At 42.8% G+C, this 22,432-nt stretch overlaps 1 protein-coding gene across 15 annotated transcripts in view; it reads left to right on the forward strand.

Moving 5' to 3' along the window:
• The window catches only part of LOC131549370 (band 4.1-like protein 1), a 303,307-nt gene that overhangs the window by 278,683 nt on the left and 2,192 nt on the right, over positions 1 to 22,432 (forward strand). For 11 of the 15 annotated variants that reach the window (XM_058791485.1, XM_058791488.1, XM_058791491.1 and 8 more), the window contains 6 exons: positions 969 to 1,304; positions 5,130 to 5,252; positions 11,893 to 11,937; positions 20,450 to 20,545; positions 20,806 to 20,886; positions 22,117 to 22,233. In XM_058791485.1, the coding sequence (XP_058647468.1) occupies positions 969 to 1,304; positions 5,130 to 5,252; positions 11,893 to 11,937; positions 20,450 to 20,545; positions 20,806 to 20,886; positions 22,117 to 22,233 (798 nt within the window). The remainder of the gene's footprint in view (positions 1 to 968; positions 1,305 to 5,129; positions 5,253 to 11,892; positions 11,938 to 20,449; positions 20,546 to 20,805; positions 20,887 to 22,116; positions 22,234 to 22,432) is intronic. The other 4 variants (XM_058791490.1, XM_058791500.1, XM_058791497.1 and 1 more) reach the window with 2 other exon arrangements.

Consider the following 22,432-nt stretch of genomic DNA (forward strand, 5'->3'; position numbering starts at 1 on the left):
CCCATCCTTTGGACAGATTACATTTGTATCAGAGCGTGGTCACGCTGGAGGCGTTCCCCTAGCGTTCTTGGACGCAGCTCGAGTTCCTGAAGAGGAACTAGAATGACTTCTGACAGTAGTTTTTGTTGTTTGTGTAACCTTTAAAAAGATGTTCCAATTCAAAATCATGCATGCATAATGTCTTTGATCAATTAATTCCTATTTTCTACAAACTAGACCTGTATTTGGTAATATGGTAGCCTATTTTCGTGGGCACTTAAATACCATGAATAAGTCTAGATGCCTTATTATCCTAATTGTTTGATTTTTTTAGAATGCTCATCAGCTTCTTTTCCATTAACTGGTTGTTCCATCAACAAAAATTGCTGTCTGACAGTAGGTGGTACTTTTAGAACAGCAAATATACAGCAGTTACCACTGTTACCTAAAGCAGCATTACCATTTTCTGTTTCTGACACCAGTTTGTCCTGCAAAAGACAGGAAGTTAAACAGTATGTAAATACAGATATGGTGTTTCTCATTTGTTTACATTATAGCCTACATTTTATTGTGTATTGTGTTATTGTATTTTAATGTTGATGGTTATTTTTTATTTGAAAGATTAATGAAACTTATTAAGAGGACACAATATTGATTTTTTTTCTTTTTAGTAACCTGTTTTTAGCAGTGTACTTAATTTCTGTGGTAATACAGTACTGGTTTATCATGACAAAATCTTCAGCAATTATCGCGATATAAAAATGTGAAACTGTCACATGCGTACTGCAAACCGTATGACAATATTTACCTGTTGTGAGAACAGAATGCATCAACATATATGATCTCATGACTGGATCATTACACTGGATCATTTCACTCAAGCATGATCAACTGCTCAAAATCACACCCATGATTTCTCGATCTCCATCATTACGGTTTGTTTCATTATGTGATGTAGAAAAACGCTACCCCTTTTCTTTCCTTAACAGCAGCAATCTCACTCTGCCGTGGAGGACGACTATAATTGTGAGTTTGCTGGCTTGAAGGACCTGGCCATCGAGAGGAAATGTTCAAGTATGACTGTCAGCTCCACTTCAAGCCTGGAAGCTGAGGTGGATTTCACTGTCATTATGGACTTACACAGTGATGTGGAGGAATTTTCTAGAGGCATGACTGAGTTGGTTGAGAAGGACAAATTAGAGCTGGGCAGGGAGAGTTTTGACAACACTCCCAGGTCTCACTCAACCTGTCACATGAATTTGCAAGATGTATCACCAGGAAGAGAACATCTCCTTGAAGGTTGTGGTCACCAAGATATAGAACCTGTAAGGGCGAGTTCATATTCAATAAACAGGTCAAGAGAGGAAGAGATCTACAGAATTGTGACATTCATTACATAATTTAAACTTCATTATCATATTGCAAATTGTTTTGTGCCTTTTTTCTCTCAGTGAATATCATTTATGTTTTGGTAACATATTTGAATTTGTTACTTTTAATTCTTTTCATTCTACTTCATTGTGTTAATTATTTCATTTATAGGAAATTCCTAAATCAAAACGTCATCCACAGTGATTTAATTGTATTGGAGAAGATTTTCTGAAGTGAAAACTGCAACAGCAATAGTTGCTGTAATAATAATACTGCAAACATTTGGATTTGAATTAAAGGTCCCTTGTAGTATAAGGGTGTTTTCACACCTAGTTCGTTTGAGCCCTGCATACGCTCTCGGAGCGGTTCAGCTCAAATATGTGAACAAACATGTGATCTCAGACTCCCCTAAAAGGACCCACAAGCAAACCGTACTCAGAGGGTTCATTTGAGAGGGAACAAGATGCTACGTCCCTCTCTAGGGTACACTTTGGGGAATGCTGCCAGCATGACTGGTGTCTGAAGCACTTGTTAAACAACACCAATCCTATTGGTCCACGTGGCCCGTGACGTCATAGGCGAGTACACAAAAGTATAAAAGGGCACATGCTTAATACGTCACCAACTTGTCTGAGGAGGCTACTAAAAAGGAACCCTAAGAAGGGGAGCAATCACCGAGCTATCAAACAGCTAGTCCCGCACAGCTAGCCTAAATAACTACAGTAGGTAAACCCTCCTATGAGGCTGCCCAGACCACAAAGAGTGGGCTATCTACTTGCAATCCTAGCAGGGGAGACAGTGCTGTCTAGGTGAGGGCTCCAGGAGTTAAACTTAAAGACCCTAAGAAGGGGAGCAGTTACTGAGCTAGCACATAGATATCCTCAGATAGCTATATGTGTAGGAAGGGCTACCAGAAGGGGGACAACCTAAAGAAGGGAGACAGCACTGGCTAGATAAGGGCTCAAAACCCTAGGCAGGAGAGCAATCACTGAGCTTCCACATGGCTATCCTCAAATAGCTAGGCTCTAGGAAAGGGGACCACTACAACTACCAAGACCACCAATTAGAAACCCTATAAGGGGAGACAGCACTATTTAGGCAGGGCTCAAGGAGACTGCTACTTAAAAACCCTAGGCAGGGGTGATCTGCCATGCTAGTACAGTGATCACCGTGCTAGTACATAGTTATCCTCAGATAGCTATGTTTCCAGGAAAGGGGATGTGAAAACACAGCTAGCTTCAGATAATTCAAGTAAGCCCGTCCTGCCATAACAATGGCTAAAATATAACCACCCTCAGATGGCTATGCTAAGGAGGTCCCCAATCAGTGTCAGTCCCACAGTAGGCTAGATAGCACTGTTATGTTGACCAGAGGCTCACAAGAGGGAGAACCAGACTGATCAAAGCCTGATGCAAGCAACAACCATAACACTAGGTGGCTGGACACAGCTATCCTCGAATAGCATTTCCCTCAGATAAGTCTGAAGTTTGCCCAGACCATGGAAGTGGGCCATCTACTTAAAACCCAAACAGGGGAGACAGCACAGTCTAGGCAAGGGCTCAAGGAAAGCATTACTTTAAAAACCCACAAGGGGGAGTAGTCTCCGAGCTGGAACACAACTATCCTCGAATAGCAAATTCCTAGACTAAGACTTACCTTTGAGAGCTTGTGCCAAGAGGATCCCAACCTAGTCATAGACATCATGCTGGAACATAGATGCCCTCAGACTGCTATATTCCAGAGCAAAGCAAGCTTTAGCTGCAGCATAACCATCCACAGACAGCTACCCTCTGAGCAGAGACTGTTCGCTTAAAGCACTCGAGGAGGAACAATCTACTCAGCCCAAACTTACTAAGCAGGATTCAGAGGGACCACCCACTTAAAAATACCCAGAATCCTGGGGAGGAAGCCCACACCTAAACCCATGGAAGGAGCACAGGTAAATGACTCTTGACTAAAGCATTATCCATGGCATCAGGCATCCCGATTGTAAAGGGTATGCGGATCAAAGCAATTCCCGCAAGCTGAGATAAACCGTGCTGCGGCAACAGCCCGGGACACAAACGCTTTGCCACACATCCCTTGGGAATAGGAACAAGCACGGGTGGAGCGTTATCTTTGCAACTCCTCACAATGAGCATGTAGTCGCCGAGACAAAAACGCAAAAGTTAGAATATGCCCTCAAGGGCTAGAATCCAAACACGAAGGCACACATTCCTTAAAGCGCTGCTCGACTCACCAGTATGACGATTCACATCCGAAGACAAAAAAAAGTTGGTGACGTATTCGGCAGGTTCCCTTTTATACTTTCAGGTACCTTTCTATGACGTCACAGGTCACGTGGACCAATAGGATTGGTGTTGTTTTACACGTGCTTCAGACGCCGGTCATCCTGGCAGCATTTCCCAAAATGTCCCCTAGAGGGGGACGCAGCTCGAAGTTCCCTTGAAGGGGAACGACCCAACACATAGCAGAGATCTAGCATTCTGCTCGCTTCAAATCAGACAGAGATGAAGTAGTGCTGTAAGATCACATATATTTGAATGCAAGAATTATAGCATTGATTTGAATTAATTATCGAGAGAGAGAGATGAAAGTTGCCTGTGTGAATTGCATATGTGCATCTCATTCTGCAAAAGTGAAGCTGTGAGTTTCGTTACTTCAAAACCTTTTACCCCCTAGTTGCTGAGAAATATAATGTAGCAATTCAGTATCGAAGCTACTATTTAAATAAAACTTGAGTGGCAGCATTGGCAACAAGTGTCCATGCTAGTGAATATTTCCATGTGTGCACAGTGCTATCTCCAATCTCTGTGAATGATCATCACGGGTGTCAATGAAAGCAGCAAAACAATATAGAAGCAATATAAGGTTAGCAGCAAAGAAACATTTTAATACTATCTTATCTGAGGGGGAAAAAAGCAAGTTGAATTAACTTTATACATAATGTTCCCTTTTAATTTTAAATTGACTGAAATGCGTTGTTAAAGCTCTACAAATGTCTTGACTGGTGTCATCATCAGAGATTGCCAGCTTTTCCTCACCCTCTTCTCTGTCCACTTCATCTTCCAAATTTTCCAGTAGGTCAGACTCCAGCATTCCACCGCTGCACAGAAAGCTGGAGTTTGGGTACTTGTGAAGTTGTGGTGTGAACAATAAAGGGTCTGAGATCAGGTGCTGGAGTGGTCCAAGAAAAAAACGGGTTCACTTTTTAGTCCACTATATTGTCAACGCCAAAAGGAATGAGGTCACTTTTGACTGGTTCCCTTTCTGATTCATTTTAAGTGAACTGGGTTTGGATCATTTAAAAGGAACTATATGTAAAAGCACCCTTAATGTGAAATTTACCCATCATGCACAATAAATAAATAATACTAATAAAAATAATAACTAATTAATTTTAAAAACTAAATGACCAGACTCATCATTGTGGAAAATAATAAAAATAATAAATAAAATGAATGAGAAATAGTTTTCTCTTGACAAAAATTGCAATTTTTTCAAATGGAAAATATTTCATTTCAATTAATTTATATATTTATTAAATGGCTAATAATAATTAAACATTTCGTATTGGACCTCCTCTGTTTTACTGTGAAATAAAAATATTTTGGATACCAAGCACATTTTTTGCATCATCTGAAACATGCCATTAGTGTCATTATTGATCACATATGTGTAGATCATTAGATTGTGTGATATTACTTATTCAGCAGGCATATTGTATACCCCACATACTAATGTAACTATTTTTTCCTTTTTTTTTAAAAATTCATCAGCCCCCTGTTGCCAAGAAAGACCCCAGTGCAGTGAATGCAGCCCAGATGTTGAGAAAAGGAACAGTTAAAATGGAACTGCATTCTAATGGCTCTGAGGCTCCTGTCAAAGACATCACTGATCATGTAAGAAAATAATTCCAGTATCTATGCTCCAGTTGCTGAATTTCATTAAAAAAAGTTAATAAAATTACTTTAAATACTAACCTAAAATAGTTATAAAATTCAAATTCAAGATTGTAAGAGGTGCAGAAAAAGTTTCCTTTCTACAAATTTTAAGTTTGACCAAGGTGGTCTTGCTGGGTTGAGTGTGAGTAGACCAGCTATGCAAACAGTGTTGTGGAAAAGCATAATTTTATACAGTTTATACACTTAACATTTGTGATGTAAATGAAAAACAATATAAGATTAAAACGAAGGGTTACGTAGGTAACCTAATTCTTTGAATGAAGTCAACACTCCACAGTATGATTCAGCCTTGATAAGGATGAGGTGTCAGGAGACAATATATCAAATTAACCATGCCCGCTTGCAATCACTGTCTATAAATACAGGTGCGAGGTAGCCAGTGCTTTCTCTTTTGCCGACTAGTGACAAGTGCTCCCCGAGTGACCACGCTGTGTGGCGTGTTGACTTCATTCACAGAACTAGGTTACCTACAGTAGAAGCAATAAAACTCAAGGAAACCAATTCATGTCAACGGAACATTTCATTAGTTTTCCCTGTTATTTACACAGTTAAATCAGCAGGTTTTTAGGACCTTGATATTGTCTACATAAGGCAGATCACATCTACTCTGCTGTTTGCAGGACAGTAGATGAGACTGTTGTAGCAACATCCAGATGATAGAATTTGACAAATGTCACAGATGATGACCAAGCAGCTGCTGCACACACATCCTCAAAAGAGGCACCTTTAAACAATGCCCAGGAGGCAGCCACTCCTCTTGTAGAGTGGGCCACCACTACCGTAGGAGGAGGCATCACTGCACGTTGATAGGCTAGCTCTATCAGCCTGACCACCCATTTTGCCAGCCTCTGCTTGGACACTGCCTGGCCTTGCACAGAGTACCCATAACAGACAAACAGCTGATCGGTATGCCTTATCTGTTGTGTGCGAGAAATGTATCTTCTCAGTGCCCTGACTGGGCAGATTAGATGCAGTCTGGATGCTTCTGTTGAACTGTGAGGAGGTGGATGGAAGGGTTCTATCACCAAGGGTCTGGAAACGAAGGAACCGGGCAGAGCTTTTGGCAGAAAGGAGGGGTTTGGAAGAAGTGAAATAGATGAGCCGCCTTCTCCTAATCTTAAACACGCAGGGTGCACAGAGAAGGCACAAATTTCACTCACCCTCTTAACTGAGGAAACAGAGAAAAGAAATGCAGTCTTCAACGTAAGAAATTCCATCCCTATCTCATCTAACGGTTCAAAAGGAGGTTCTGTCAGAGCCTTCAAGACAATACCCAGATCCCATGAGGGAATTAGCCAAGCTCAAGATGGACACAGTCTGTCAGTCCCCTTCAGATAATGCCTGACAAGAGGTTGAAACCCAACTGTGTACCTCCATAGCCTTCATGATGATCAGATATAGCAGCTACATACCCTCTCAAGGTTGATTCAGTTAATCCAGTCTCCAGCAGGAATTGGAGAAATGACACCATGGTGACCCCCTCAGCAAAGCAATTAACAACCAGGAGGTGCAACCAGGAGGACTTTGGCCCTCAAAATCCTCATCTTGGCTAGGACTGCAGGCAGTAGTGGGAAAGGGGGAAATGCATATAGTAGTACTGGGGGCCATTCGTTTGCCAGAGCATCCACCCTTAGGGGCCCTCTAGAGCCCACCATTGAATACCACAGGGGACAGTGTGTGGTTTCCTGTGTGGCAAAAAAATCTACTTTGGCCTTCCCAAACCAAAGCCAGATGGCCTGTACTACTGCTGGGTGAAGTCACCATTCTCCTGGTCTGGGACCCCCCTGGAAAAAAGGTTGGCTGCTACATTGTCCTCTCTCGGCAAATGTATAGCCCTCAGGGACACCCCTTAAATAGGTGCCCATAACAGGAGATCCTGGGCCTTCCTGTGTAGTGATATTGAATGTACTCTGTCCTGGTGATTTATGTATGACATAAATGTTGTACTGTCTGAACGAGCAATCACCTGCTTCTCCTGAAGCTGAGGAAGAAAATGGATCAAGGCCGAAATACTACCTCCAGCTCCAAGAGGTTTATGTGTGCTCCTATCCAAGAGGCATCCCTTTTTCCCTGTACTGGATTGCCTCGCCAGACAGTACCCCAGCCTGCCTGTGAGGCATCAGTTTTTATGGTCTCTCTTGAACATAACAGGCCCAGTTTGACTCCCTCCTTTAGGCCTGGAGTTGAGAGCCACCACTTGACTGCTGGAAGACAATCCAGGTCCCTTGGAATCAGTCGCTATCCATTCTCATATGGACTCACTTTGTACTTTGCTAACCATCGTTGTAATGGGCGCATGTGAAGCAACCCCAATGGTACCACCTGACTGACTGTCTCCAAGCAGTCTCCGGCCCGACCTCGCTGTAACTTGCTCCTTTTTGAGGAACTTGGACAGACACTCCTTCAACACTGACTACCTCTGTGGAGAGATCAGAGATGCTCTCATTATAGTCGAATTCAAACTCAAGCCTAGAAACTCTTTTTGCTGTTCAGAGTCAGCCCCAATTTCTGCAAGTGGGCTAAGACCACATTTGCGTTGATCCTGGCTTGCTGCTCTTTAGGAGAGCAAATTAACCAATCGTAGAGTTAATTGGCAATACGTGCAATATGTATACCCAGGCGACGAAGAGGAATGAGTGTCGCATCCATACATTTGGTGAAGGTGCGGGGAGCCAATGACAGACCGAAGGGAAGAACATTATACTCGTAAATATTGCCCTGAAAGTAGAACCTGAGGTACTTCCCGTGATCCTCATGAATTGGGATGTGGAAATAAGCATCTTGGAGATCCACTGTTGTGAACCAATCCCTTTGTCTGATGAAGGTTAAAAGGGTTGAAAGACAAAGTGTTACGGAATGGCAGTCGCTTTAAATGATTGAAATTCCTGAGATTCAGGATGGGCTGAAGACCCCCATCTTTCTTTGGAATCAGGAAATAGGTTGAATAAAACCTCTGCCCTATTGATCCCGAGGGCAAGCATGTTATTGCTCCTTTTCCTAAAAGAACTGAGACTTCGTCTTTCAGAGACCTGCACTGTGTCTCTTCTCTCAAAACAGTAGGAACAATTCCTTGATATTGGGGTGGCTTGGATTTGAATTGGAGCCTGTATCCGAACTCCAAGGTGCTCAGCTCCCATGTACATTGAGTGCATTGGCTCCAGTGGAAGAACTAAAACGTGAGGCCTGAGGTTTATAACCATCAGTGACGGTTTCTTCCACCTGCTGTACATGTGCTGGAAGACTCTGCCTGCTGTGTCCTATAAAAGGACTGCCGGACTCCTTGGGTTGGTCTTATGGGTGACCCTTGGGCAACAGACCAGCGCTGACCTACGAAGGCCTGGCTTGATAATTCTGCCCGAGCCCAATGGCTGCTCCCAGCTGATGTGCGTAGCCCACAAGTAGCTGGTGATCGACCCACTGATCAAGTCAGTTCTCTTGTCCTACGAGACTGATCCAAGGCTGCTTTTGCAGGTGGTCCAAAGACCTCCTCCAGCACTAATGGAGCTGCAATGACTGCCATGCAGTCTTGAGCAATCAGATTAGCTTGAGATAGCCATACCTGACGGCATGCTTGAACCATATTGGCCAGGGATAGCCCCAGGGCTTGAGCATGCGCACTTGTTCCTCGGATCAGCATATCAATCACTCGCAATTCCTCACCTGTCAAAGTGAAGAACAAATCCTGCAGCATACCCTCTAAATAAACCAAGTAGGGGTGTCCCCGACTAAGGATTTTCATAGTCGAATCATATATTTGGGGGCGGGGCAAAATTCATTACCAAGAGTCAAGTCAGACATTGGACAGTCATAAATACACAGGGAAAATGTGTAACGGACGCCTCGCAAACGGGGTAAATAATGTTTTATGTTTTGATTAAAAGATGGTTAACATTAAACGTCAGAGAAACCCTTAAGGGTTTTTTTTGTTTTTTTTGTTTTTTTTTTTACAATAGGGCTCTCATTATAATGTTATGTGAGTTATAACGTTCTGCATTTCTGTTGAGCTGCGCGCGCTGAAGATGACCAGTAGAATGAAGCATATGATAGCCGGTTTTCAATCAATGTGATTTAACTCATTTATCTCACATAGAATACGCTTCTTTATTTATATAACATAACATTAATATTACGACTTATAGGATATCTGCACAAAATGCCCCGAATGCACATGAACGCGTCTGCGCGGCTCCGAATGAACTCCTTTTGTGGACGCGTTCTTCACACAATAACATGCAGAAACACAACTAAACACTAAAAAAAAAATCACAGCATTTTATTATAATAGTGTTCTCATTATAATGGTATGTATATGACAGTGCCAGTCATAGTTATTAATATTCTGCATTGTTGTCCTGCTCGCACCAAGCGCTGAAGAGATAATCACCGTATAGTAGGCTACTACAATGAAACGCTTTACTGTAGTGTAACTCAACCAAATCTTATACGAGATAAATAATATATACACGATATAAATAAACCGACTGAAACGTTTTGAAATCACTTGTTGTACCCTACCTGATCAGAAAAAAAATTATGTGTTCCACTCTGCCTGTGTCAATTTGAGTCTTGTTAAAGATTTAAATCCCTGCCGCCAAAATGCTCCTCTGTCGGTGACGGATTAGAAAGCGAAACTTTAATCTATAGGGGAAGTTGGATTTATTCACGCACGTTAAAATATTTATTAAAGCTTCAAGATTCTTATTTACAGCGTTATCATAATAGGCTGTATATTAACTTATTGGGAGAAAACCGGTAGTTCGATGTGAAATCAGACACTGAGCACCCCCATATAGCCAAAATGGCATGATCATAACACCCCGCGAATATTCGACTGTGAGATTGGGAGTCGAATCAGGCTCCTCAAATCGAAGCATCGAATCGTCGACTATTCGGGGACACCCCTAAAACCAAGAGAAGAGAGTTTGTCTTGCCGACAAGGCATAGACATGAAAGTCTTTCCTCCACAGGGGATACCATGCCCAGAAACACATCTCCCTGGCGGGGTCGACTCTACCCCAATGCCCCTTACTCCAGGAATTGACAGTTCTCCATAACGATGAAAGCTGAGCTCCAAGGGGCTTTTTTGAGTGATGCCAGGCCCACAAACACATCACCCTGGCGGGGTTGACTCTACCCTAACGCCCCTGACTCCAGTTCTCGGTAACGATGAAAGCTGAGCTCCAGGGGCTGTGTGTCCGGCGAGGGCTCGCCCTCTCGGCCTGGCTGTGAGGGGTGTAGACCCTGGAGGAATTTCTGCTCGAAAAAACAACTAAGTCAAAAACTATCAATTATCCTGCCTTGCTTTTTAGGGTGTGTAGCATCTCTTCCAGTCCTGGCCATAGCCCCCATCAACATAGCAAATGTGGGTCTGATCTGAGGAGCTGTAGCAAGCCCATAAGCTACAGAAGTCTCCAACTCACTATCCCCCATTTATGACTGATAGATGTCATCTGGTTCTGAAGGCACAGAATTTATAAAAGGCTCATATTTATAAAAACTGTCTTTGACGTGGAAAAATGCTTAGTGTCACATCAGGGTCTGAGCAGACGTACACACTTTTTTTTTGTTCGAGTACTGCAGGTTTTTGGAAATGTAAGCTGTTCTTGCAGCTCGCTGTTCTAAATGAAAGAATTTGGATGATGACTGGTGATCTTTTATATGTTAATGACATTAATTAGGAGTTGTTTACAAGCAGAGAGCTGAAACCATTCATTTGCGATTCATAGTATTCACATCTGAAAGAGACCCGTACGTGCGTTTTCTGTACGTACGTTCATTTTATGAATCACATGTACGCATATTTGAGAGATGATCGTAAGATCAATTTTAAGATGGTTTCTGTGCAACATTTTATAAATGAGGCCCCAGACGCTGCCAATGAAAGCTCATCAGGGTGGCAGCATGGCTGTTTTGACAATGGCAACATGTTGACTGAGATGAAATAGAAAATAATATTTGTAATATATTAAATATTACTATTTAACTAAATATGTTATTTAAAAAAAAATCAAACTGGTAAAATGTGAATCGGTTTATTCAAGGGACAAAATTTAAAAAGAAACATCCAGGGTATGTTAGTGTTTTTATCTTGTGTCTCATAAAGTTGAATCTTTCTAGAATATAACTGAAAATAAATGGCATATGCCTCCCATGACAACTGGATTAAAGGCCTCAGGACTTAAGTCCTCATTGTCATGTGTCTTTCTCTCTTGTCCTTTATAAAGCTACACTTTCTTTCTTTCTTTCTTTCTCTGTGTCTACTGCAAAACAATATAATCAAACTCTAACAATGCTCCCAAATATTTTGCTGTTATGTCTTGCTCATTTCCTTTACAGGTGAAAGTAGCTGTGGGTGGTAATATACAAGAAATGCTGATACTGTTTCGTTAGTCATTCAGCAATCTAAAAGCTGGTTCTTTTATGTTTATCTTTATCCTTCATACATGGGATAAAAATAATATTTCACTGCATGCTGCTATTATGCCATCTGATGGCAACGAGACTGTATTTTCAGGTTTTATTGCTCTTAACTGTATTGCCTTGGCACTTCTTGATTATTTTCTCATGTTTGTTGCAGAAACTGGAGAGCAGAGTTAAGGAGCCAAAAGAGAATGAGTCCCCTGTGAGTCTGTGCATATAATCAATCCCCAATAAATATTGGTGGACCAAAAAGTTTTATTTATTTATTTTTTTGTAATAGCTGATTCTGATGTATAGAGGTGGCTAATACAGTACAGATACAATGCAGATATTATGTTCACAGAATACAGTTTAATTGATATTTAAATTTTAAGAAACAGTTTATTGTTTTCATTGATATTTCTGACTTTCTTTATTTCTTTCTTTGTTTATTTATTTATTTATTTTTGACAAGACTGTTGGTAGATTTTAGAATTGACAAAAGGGTTCCTTTTCTGTTTATGGGTATGGTTATCATTAATCTTGCCCATGTTTAGACACACTGTACCCCATAATGACAAAGAAAATGTATTAGGTTACGTATGTAACCCCAGTTCCTTGAGGGAACGAGACGCTGCATCCAAGAACGCTAGGGGAACGAGATCCCCACGCCGCCAGACTGACAAATCCCTGCCTAGTGTGGATGGAGCACAGCTAGGGCGAGAGAAAAAAGGCCACAGGTGGCTAGGTGAGCGGGGCCGGCGTCCCGAAGGCCAACTTCTGAAGAGTGAGTCTTGATCCCCAAGAGGGATCCTGATCCACCACATAGCAAACGCTCTCTGGCCGGAGGCCTCAGCCTCTTGAGGGAACATGTACTAGGGGGTGTCTACCCACTGAAGGTCACCGAGAAGGGTGCGGTAGGCCGGTATAGCCACCACGTAAACCCTCAGGGTGGAGTGGGTTAACCCTGCGGAGGAACAGGCCCGCACAAACTCTAGAACTGTACCAAACGGGCAGTTGGCTGGGTCGAGCTGGCAACCTCTGCACCATGAAGTGACACTTCACTTCAGGGTGTACAAGTCCCTTGTGTTGTGGAGAAAACATGTAACTAGGGGGTGCCTACCCACTGAAAAGCCACCGAGAAGGGCGCGGTAGGCTGGTATAGCCGCCACGTAAACCCTCAGGGTGGAGTGGGTTAACCCTGCGGAGGAACAGGCCCACACGAACTCCAGAACTGTACCAATCGGGCAGTTGACTGGGTAGAGCTGGCGGTCTCCGCACCAAGAAGTGAAAAGTTCCACTTCAAGGCGTATAGTTTCCTCGTTGAGGGAGCTCTGGATTGGAGGAAGGTCTCAACAACCTCGGTTGGGAGACCGGAAGCTATGGGCTGTGCCCCCTCAGGGGCCACACCTACAACTTTCAAAGCTCCGGGCGGGTGAAGCATCCATTCCCCGGGCCTCATCCCCTGCCTCGACGGGATATCTGCTCCCACACTGAGATGCCCAGGCATGTGAACTGCTCTCAGCGAGAGGAGTTTGTCCTGGGACCACCCAAGGATCTGGTACGCCAGCCTGTACAGGGGGCGTGAACGCAGACCTCCCCGGTGGTTGATGTAAGAGACCACCGCTGTGTTTTCGGTGCTATCGCACCAACACCAGTCTCTTAGGTCTTGGAGAAAGTTTCTGTGAAACACCGCCAGCATCTCCAGGCAGTTGATGTGCCACATGAGACGGCGAGTACTCCACAGACTGCGGGCAGGGTGAGGGACACGTCCGTTGTTGCAATGGAGCTAACGCGGCATCCACACACTTTGTAAAAGTGCGGGGTGAGTGCTAGGCCGAAGGGAAGAACCCGATATAGGTGAGCTTCGCCCTCAAAAGCAAACCTCAGGAACTCCCTGTGAGTGGGAAGGATGGAGATATGGAAGTATGCGTCTTTTAGATCGATCGTGACAAACCCGTCCTCAGACCTGATCTGAGACACGACCTGTTTGAGCATCTTGAACTTCAGTCTGCTGACTGAGCGGTTCAACTGATGCAGATCTAAAATGGGACGCCAACCCTCCATCCTTCTTGGGAACTATGAAGTACCAGCTGTAGAACCCGGAATCTCTTTTGTGAGGAGGGACCACCTCGATGGCCTCCTTCCTCAAGAGAGTACTCTACTTCTCGTTCCATTACCAGAACCTGCTCGGGGCCCACCAGAGTGGGATTCACCCCGTTGAAACGAGGCGGAGGAGAACCAACCTGGATTCTGTAGCCTCTCTCTACAGTATGCCGGTCCCATGGAGACACATTTGGCAGTAGTTTTCACGCTGCCAAATAGTCTACTAAGGGAACCAGTCTCTCAAGACTGGCCTCTGGTATAACCAGGGCGGCTAGCTCGGTGTCCTGGAACGGCACGCCGGCACGAGACGGCCAAACTAGCTGCTCTAGAGACCGCTGAAGGGGGTGGCGAGCATCTCAGGTCCGCTAGAAACTGACAGAAACTGAGATGTGTGCTCGCTGGAGATCACTGTGCCCTGGAACACCGTACGTGGCAGGGTTGGCAGAACGATCTCCTGAGGGCACTGAGGAGAGACGGCACCGTGTACCGCGATGTACGCCGCTCTTCCCCAGAGGGGCCTGCCCTCATAAGTTCTGGGCCATAGGCACCTGGACTGCCTCAGCCGAAGTCTCCTATTGAAGCGACTATCCTAAGTCTCACGTCATCTTCTAGGAAGACTAGACTGGTAGAACCAGAGCCTGCAATGCAGGACCCAATGAGACACACTTGGCAGGGGTTCCCACACCGCCAGGTGCCTACTAAGGGAACCAGTCTCTGGAGACTGGCCTCTGGTATAATCAGAGCGGCTAGTTCGGTATCCTGGAATGGCACACCGGCAGGAGAAAGCCAAACTAGCTGCTCTAGAGACCCCCGAAGGGGTGGCGAGCATCTCAGCTCTGCTATTTTTCCGGGCGGAAGAAACTGAGATGTATGCTCGCTGGAGATCGCTGCGCCCTGGAACACCGTACATGGCAGGGTTGGCAGACCGATCTCCTGAGGGCTCTGAGGATAGACAGGCACCGTGTATGCCGCTCTTCCCCAGAGGGGCCGGACCTCAGAAGTCCTGGGCCATAGGCAGCAGGATGTTTTAGCCAAAGACTATCCAGCGAGAGTGACGGTCCGCAGATCCGCCTTCTGCTAGAAGGCCTCGGCCCGGGAGCGCCACTCTGACTCCAAAATTCTGGGGAGTACGAGAAGTGACGCTCCCTGAATGAGGAGCTGGAACCCGGTTAGGGCTGCTCCCGCCCAGCAGCCCCTGCTGACCACCTCAACCTTCTCGGAGGAAGAGAGGTAAACATTGTGCTCTCATTCAAGAAATTTATCCCAAGAGGATCCTGTATACCATATACAGGTGCTGGTCATGTAATTAGAATATCATCAAAAAGTTGATGATTTATTTTATGAGATTTATTTCACTAATTCCATTAAAAAAGTGAAACTTGTATATTATATTCATTCATTACACACAGACTGATATATTTCAAATGTTTATTTCTTTTAATTTTGATGATTAGAGCTTACAGCTCATGAAAGTCAAAAATCAGTATCTCAAAATATTAGAATATTTACATTTGAGTTTGAATAAATGACCATCCCTACAGTATAAATTCTGGGTCTCTCTTGTTCTTTCAAACCACAATAATGGGGAAGACTGTTGACTTGGCAATGATCCAGAAGACGAACATTGACACCCTCCACAAAGAGGGTAAGTCACAGAAGGTCATTACTGAAAGGTGTGGCTGTTTACAGAGTGCTGTATCAAAGCATATTAAATGCAAAGTTGACTGGAAGGAAGAATTTGGGTAGGAAAAGGTGCACAAGCAACAGGGATGACCGCAAGCTTGAGAATACAGTCAAGCAAAGCCGATTCAAACACTTGTGTGAGCTTCACAAGGAGAGAACTGAAGCTGGAGTCAGTGCATCAAGAGTCACCACGCTCAGACGTCTTCAGGAAAAGGGCTACCAAGCCACTTTTGAACCAGAGACAACGTCAGAAGCATCTTAACTGGGCTGTGGAGAAAAAGAACTGGACTGTTGCTCAGTGGTCCAAAGTCTTCTTTTCAGATGAAAGTAAATTTTACATTTAATTTGGAAATCAAGGTCCCAGAGTCTGAAGGAAGAGTGGAGGCACAGAATCCATGTTGCTTGAAGTCCAGTGTGAAGTTTCCACAGTCAGTGATGATTTGGGCTGCCATGTCATCTGCTGGTGTTGGTCCACTGTGTTTTCTGAAGTCCACAGTCAACACAGCCATCTACCAGGAAATTTTAGAGCACTTCATGCTTCCTTCTGTTGACAAGCTTTATGGAGATGCTGATTTCATTTTCCAGCAGGACTTGGCACCTGCCCACACTGCCAAAGGTACCAAAAGCTGGTTCAATGACCATAGTGTTACTGTGCTTGATTGGCCAGCAAACTCGCCTGACCTGAACCCTATAGAGAATCTATGGGGTATTGTCAAGAGGAAGATGAGAGACACCAGACCCAACAATGCAGAAGAGCTGAAGGCCACTATCAGAGCAACCTGGGCTCTCATAACACCTGAGCAGTGCCACAGACTGATCACCTTCATGCCACGCCGCATTGCTGCAGTAATTCAGGCAAAAGGAGCCGCAACTAAGTATTGAGTGCTGTATATGCTCATACTTTTCATTTTCATACTTTTCAGTTGGCCAAGATTTCTAAAACTCTTTTCTTTGTATTGGTCTTAAGTAATATTCTAATATTTTGAGATACTGATTTTTGACTTTCATGAGCTGTACGCTCTAATCATCAAAATTAAAAGAAATAAACATTTGAAATATATCAGTCTGTGTGTAATGAATGAATATAATATACAAGTTTCACTTTTTGAATGGAATTAGTGAAATGAATCAACTTTTTGATGATATTCTAATTATATGACCAGCACCTGTATATCTAACTTCTCATAGTCAGATGAAATACATAAACCAGACAAGTAAACATGGTCTGATGTGAAAAGATTCATATAAAGAACTGATAATGACTGTAATGCACGGCAACGCGCTAGCCACTTGGTTATACAAACAACATCAGTCTCCTCGGCGAAAGATAGCTGCAGCAGCATGCTCTCACTCAAAGGAGGAAGTCAAGCTGGGTCCTGCGGACCATAGAGGGAAGTTACTAGTTCATACGCAGGCCACCTTGCTTCGGAGGCATTATTCAAACTTAGGTACAGGACAGTGATTCTCATGTTCTCTGGGTCAAAGTACAAAGTTTGCTTGCAAAAGGAGATTGTTCCTCTAGTGAACAGCGAGTCAGGAGAGAAAGGAGAGGTATCCGACAGACACATTACCACAGAATAAGCATTTGCATAGTTCATCTCAATCCTCAATGGTCACTGAAGGGTAGATTGGCCAGTGATTTGACGTCTGATGCAGAAATACTGAGCTTTGATTCCATCTGCAGTTGTAGGACAGCTCTATGAGGGTGAAACCTCTACCTGGGTGAAATCATCAGCAGGGTTATTATCTGAATCCATGTATTTCTAATTATTATATCCAAAAAGGTCTTGAATTTCTGTGATTTGCGTGCCTATGAATACTTTGTAGTTGCATGACTATCCAGTGTAATACGGTTGAGCCTGACCACATGATTGTCTGTCTGATGTTATGAAGAGTTCAAGGTTTTGGCAAGCTGAGCTCCAAACAATGCTGAGTTTAAAGCATTGTATGGAGAGCTGCTGTTTTGGTGCCACAGCGAGTCCTAGCCATGATGAGTGCAATGAGAATTTCATCACCCATTTATACTCTCTAAGCCACAGAGCCATATGCTTTTTCCGAAGCATCACAGAAGACATGCATATCAATTATGTCATTGCTTGCTGTTGTGCAACACCTAGACAGTGTTATTCTAGGCACCTAGGAAGTGTTATTGTAGGCCAGGAAGCTCTCCTTCACATCCTTGCCATTCTGAAATAAGATCAGCTGGTACAACCTATAATAATTTTGGCCCTTGTTGTGAAATGGATTATGTATCCAAGTGGATCATTCTGGCTTGGCAGGATGCGATATACATTCCGCTTTGAGGTTGATGCAGGCCTATGTTTATAGCCTAGAACAGGGGTGCCCAATATGTCGATCGCGATCTACCAGTCGATCGTGAAGGCAATACTGGTAGATCGCGCTTTAGGTCAGTGGTTCTCAACCAGGGGGGCACGAGATAAAACTAAAATATAATATATTCAATAATGTTATGACTAATATGTTAAGTAATGTAAAAATATATAGTCTATAAATAACAGCACCACCTTTCTACATATTCTGTGATATTCTGTGTTTCGGACTGTTTCGGAGCAGCAAACCGTTTCTCATCATGCTGTGTGGCTCAGAACCGCTATATGAGCATATGATACACAAACTACAGCTCTCGGCTGGATAAAAGAAGCCAGTGTCACACGAGTAGCCTAAAGTTTTGATGGACGACCATTGTAATCAAGGTAAAGATGATTACAGTGACATACAGGATCGTGCATTAGGTGCGCGTTGTGTCCGTTATAATTGATGCGCTAACGAACCGTGTATGTGCGCTCTCAGCACACTGATCATTATAACATCATATTTCTGCTTGAATACAGCTCAGTATATTCAGTATATTGGAAGCTAGAGGGCACTTTGTTGGCTTTAGATTGTTCACTGCCTGTGAGAATTGTAGCTGTCTTGGCTTTAGGGTTAGGAAAGGGTTTCTGCTCTCGTTAAAGTGGCTCTGCATGAACTGACCCTGTTGCACGCCTTGCTATTTGAATGGCCTGAGCCTTTCTTTCCAGCTATTCAACAAACTCTGGCAAGGTGTAGTCCTGGAACTGGCACTTTGAGCACAACCTAGCTGAATGGTTGGTGCATTCGGTGCTGGTGCTCTTAGCTCATTCTGAATTAGCTGACTTGGTTGACCATACCTCTGCTCTAGGGCATAGAACTGGGGCCTCATTTATAAAGCGTGCGTACGCACAGATTTGATTGTAGAGTGTGTGTGCGCTTAAATCCACGCCAACGCTCATATTTATAAAAACGGTCTTTGACGTGGAAAAGTGCTTAGCGTCACGTCAGGGTCCGAGCAGACGTACGCACTTTTTATTGTCGGAGTAATGCAGAATTTTTCAAATGTAAGCTGTTCTTGCAGGTCGCTTTTCTAAATTATGATGATTGGTGATATTTTATATGTTAATGATATTAATTAGGAGTCGTTTACAAGGCAGAGAGCTGAAACCATTCAATTGCGCGCAAATTCAAGATAATTTGCAATTCATAGATTTCACATCTGAAATAGGCGCCAGACGCTCGTTTTCTGTTAAATGCGTTCATTCTATGAATCGCACGTACGCATTTCTGAGAAACGATCATAAGATCAAATTTAGGACGGTTTCTGCGCAACATTTTATAAATGAGGCCCCTGGTGTAGGGAAATTGGATGTTAACATACCTCTTAGCTACCTAGCAAGCAGCAGGCAGTTGTAGATTGTCTAAGAGTACCTGATATTTGTAATCATCAGTCAAATGCCTGTGAGGGCCAAGGATACTGTCTAGTCCTTAAGCATCAGGAAACCACTCTCATTCCCTTAGGAGAAGACTGCCAGCTTGGTCTGGGTATGCCATGGGAGGGAGCAGTGGCTATTTCCATCAGTCTAGGTGCCACAGGTTTGACAGGATAATAATACTTGAAGGAGAAAGATTCTGAGGTAAAGAGTTTCGCCCAAGTGACTGAATAGTTGTGGTGTCGAGTCTCGAAAGGGAATCCCTACATATAAAGTTGTATATGTGATGCTAATGTTCAAATTATCAAAAGTTTTCAAACCTTGTAGCACGTTAAAATTGTTTTGAAGTCATAATATTGTGCAAGGAATTGTGCGAAAATTAGTCTCTCTTAATCAAAACTTGCCATGTAAATCATACATTGTGTGAAAAGGAATAAAAGTTTTTCCTGCCTCTAGTGTTCATTTAAACTGGAAACTGGAGTGATTCATACATATTTATTATTTATACACGGGTTGACTACTGCTCAAAGCCATGGCTGCTGAACACCTGAATGAGTGGAACTGCTTTGTGTTCCATACATGACTGAGTGCTGCACTAAGACAGGGGGCTGCTTGTGCCGCCTGAATGAGTGAGCAACTGGAACTGCTTTGTGTTCCATACATGACTGCACTGAGACAGGGGGCTGCTTGTGCCGCGCGAGTTAATGAGCGGACAATGTGCGTCTGAGCACTGTACAAATGCTCAAATGCTATAGTGAAGTTATCCCGCGCCATGGAGTCAGTTTTTCTGGACTGATGGACTCCAGGGTTCTCGTTGTTCCACACATGATTTCTGGAGCTCAACCAGAGTTATCAGTGGGTTTTTATTCACCAAGACCCTTCTCCCCTGATTGCTCTGCTCTAGGAAATTCCTGGTTGTTCCAAAATTTTTCTTCCTTTTAAGAATAATGAAGTCCACTCTTGGCAACTTTCAATGGAGGAGATTTTTGTAGCCTTCCCCAGAAGTGCCTTGGAAATGGGATGCATCTGAGATAAATTTCTAGTGTCATAGCAAAGGATCTGAATAGTGGTTTACTAATTGTTTACTGTATGTACAGTTGTCTGTGTGATATTTATTTATTTATTTATTTATTACTTTGCAAAGGGTAGAGAGGCAAAACTGTTTAACAGTAAAACATATAATACATTGTTGTATTTCAGGTAAGGTCAAACAGTCTAGAAAGACACTTTGTTGCTTCTCCTGTCACCGTCACTACAGAAAACATTACCTCAGAAACCACGACTCAAGTGACCAAGGTAAGAGACATGTCACCTTCAGTTTGAGAACAATATGCCCTCTGAGCCAACACACCATTGTTATTCAGCTTGACATAACTTAAAAAATTGTAGATAGTAAATGGACAGATCAATTTCTCTGCAAACATTAATAAGGTTAATATTTTAATAAAAAAAAAAAAAGCTTTAAATAAACAGGATGGTGGCGAAAGACTATAAAAATGCCAGCTGATGAAATCTTTTGTCAAATTAAATTCTTTAATGTTTTTAACTGGTTTCAGACAGTGAAAGGAGGTTATGCAGAGACCAGGATTGAAAAAAGGATCATCATAACAGGAGATGATGATGTGGATCAACATCAGGTAAGCAAAGACATGTAATGTGATGGTCAAGTGTGTACTTATTAAATATGAGGGATAATAATAATAAGCCAGATGACCAGTGCTGGTAAATTTTAACATGCAGTAAATAAATGTTGAAACCACATAGCCCTTTCATGATTGCTTACCCTGACTAAAAGACAATGTTCAGGCTGCTAAGACACATTCACCTGTATTTTTATTATTTTTATTATTTTCTTCTACTAGTATAAAATTCACCCAAAACTTTTTATAATTTAGTATGATTTAGAAAGCACTAAACCAGGGCTATTCAATTAGCTTCATTTGAGGGCCAGGTTATCGCATTGAAAATTTGAAGGGGGCCAAGTGTGTAGGGGCCGTCCCAATCTTTTTCATTGGGGGGTGGGGGGCTGCTATAAAATTAGAAATTAAAGATGGCATATTTTAAATGTGTTTAGTAGCATATTTTTACTAGCCTATTATTAAGACCAGTATCACTGATACCAATCATGTTACTGAGGTATCTATTAAATCAATTTTTCCCTCAATTTTAGCCATTATTTTCAACATTTAATAGGCTTTGAACTTGAAAAAATCTTAAACTATAAATTGTATGCATAAGCTATATTTATCAATATTTATTCAAGCTACAAAAGTTAATCAGCAAGCAGAGCAGTCAATTGATTTCTCTTTTTTTTAAATCTTTGATTTAATGTTACATCAGTCACAGACTGCACCAGGTTTCATTTTAAAACCAGTGCTGCCTCTTTAAATCTTGATGCACATGACGCAGATACATATCTGAGCAGACTTTCAAACTATAGGCTACTTCCTTTGATAATAACCATCTATGACCGATAACACTGTCTTTAAAACCGTTTAAACTAGAGTTGTGGTGGATATCTCATAACTCCCTCACACAAGCGCTTGTCAGCGCTGCTGTCTATTCATGTTGCGGTCTCCAGTAGATTGTAGTTATTTGAGTCTCTTCCTTTTTTTTCAGCTGGCCCAGGCCAGTGTTGCCACCTTGTGGACAAACTAATTAGTGCAAAATCAATTCAAGGCGTATGTGCGACCGCGTACTCTTCCTCGGGCCGATGAAGATGATTGGCGGGCCATATTCGGGCCGCCAATTGAATAGCCCTGCACTAAACCTAATTTAGCAATTTAGCACTATGTAGGTCAGCAAATAATGTAATGGTACATGTATATTAAAATCACTTTACTGTCATTAAAACTAACTTTCTGCAGGCCCTCGCCATGGCAATACAGGAGGCCAAACAACAGCACCCTGATATGCTGGTGACTAAGGCCATAGTGGTCAGGGAAACAGACTCTTCATGTGAAGAGAAACATCGAACATATGAGGTACAGCAAACATAAAGAACATTGGTTATTGAATTTCTAAAACTTAGAATTTCTTATTGTCCATTAAGGTGATATTTGAACATGTTAAACGTAAAGTCAAATGAATTTGAATTATAGGGTTTATCTCTGCAGTTAAATGATTGCACGTTTCTGAGCTTGCCTTAACTGTGGTACATCTCTCTTTCTCTCTCTCTCTCTC

The sequence above is a fragment of the Onychostoma macrolepis genome, chromosome 11 (genome assembly GCF_012432095.1).
Source record: "Onychostoma macrolepis isolate SWU-2019 chromosome 11, ASM1243209v1, whole genome shotgun sequence".
Taxonomy (NCBI): Eukaryota; Metazoa; Chordata; class Actinopteri; order Cypriniformes; family Cyprinidae; genus Onychostoma; species Onychostoma macrolepis.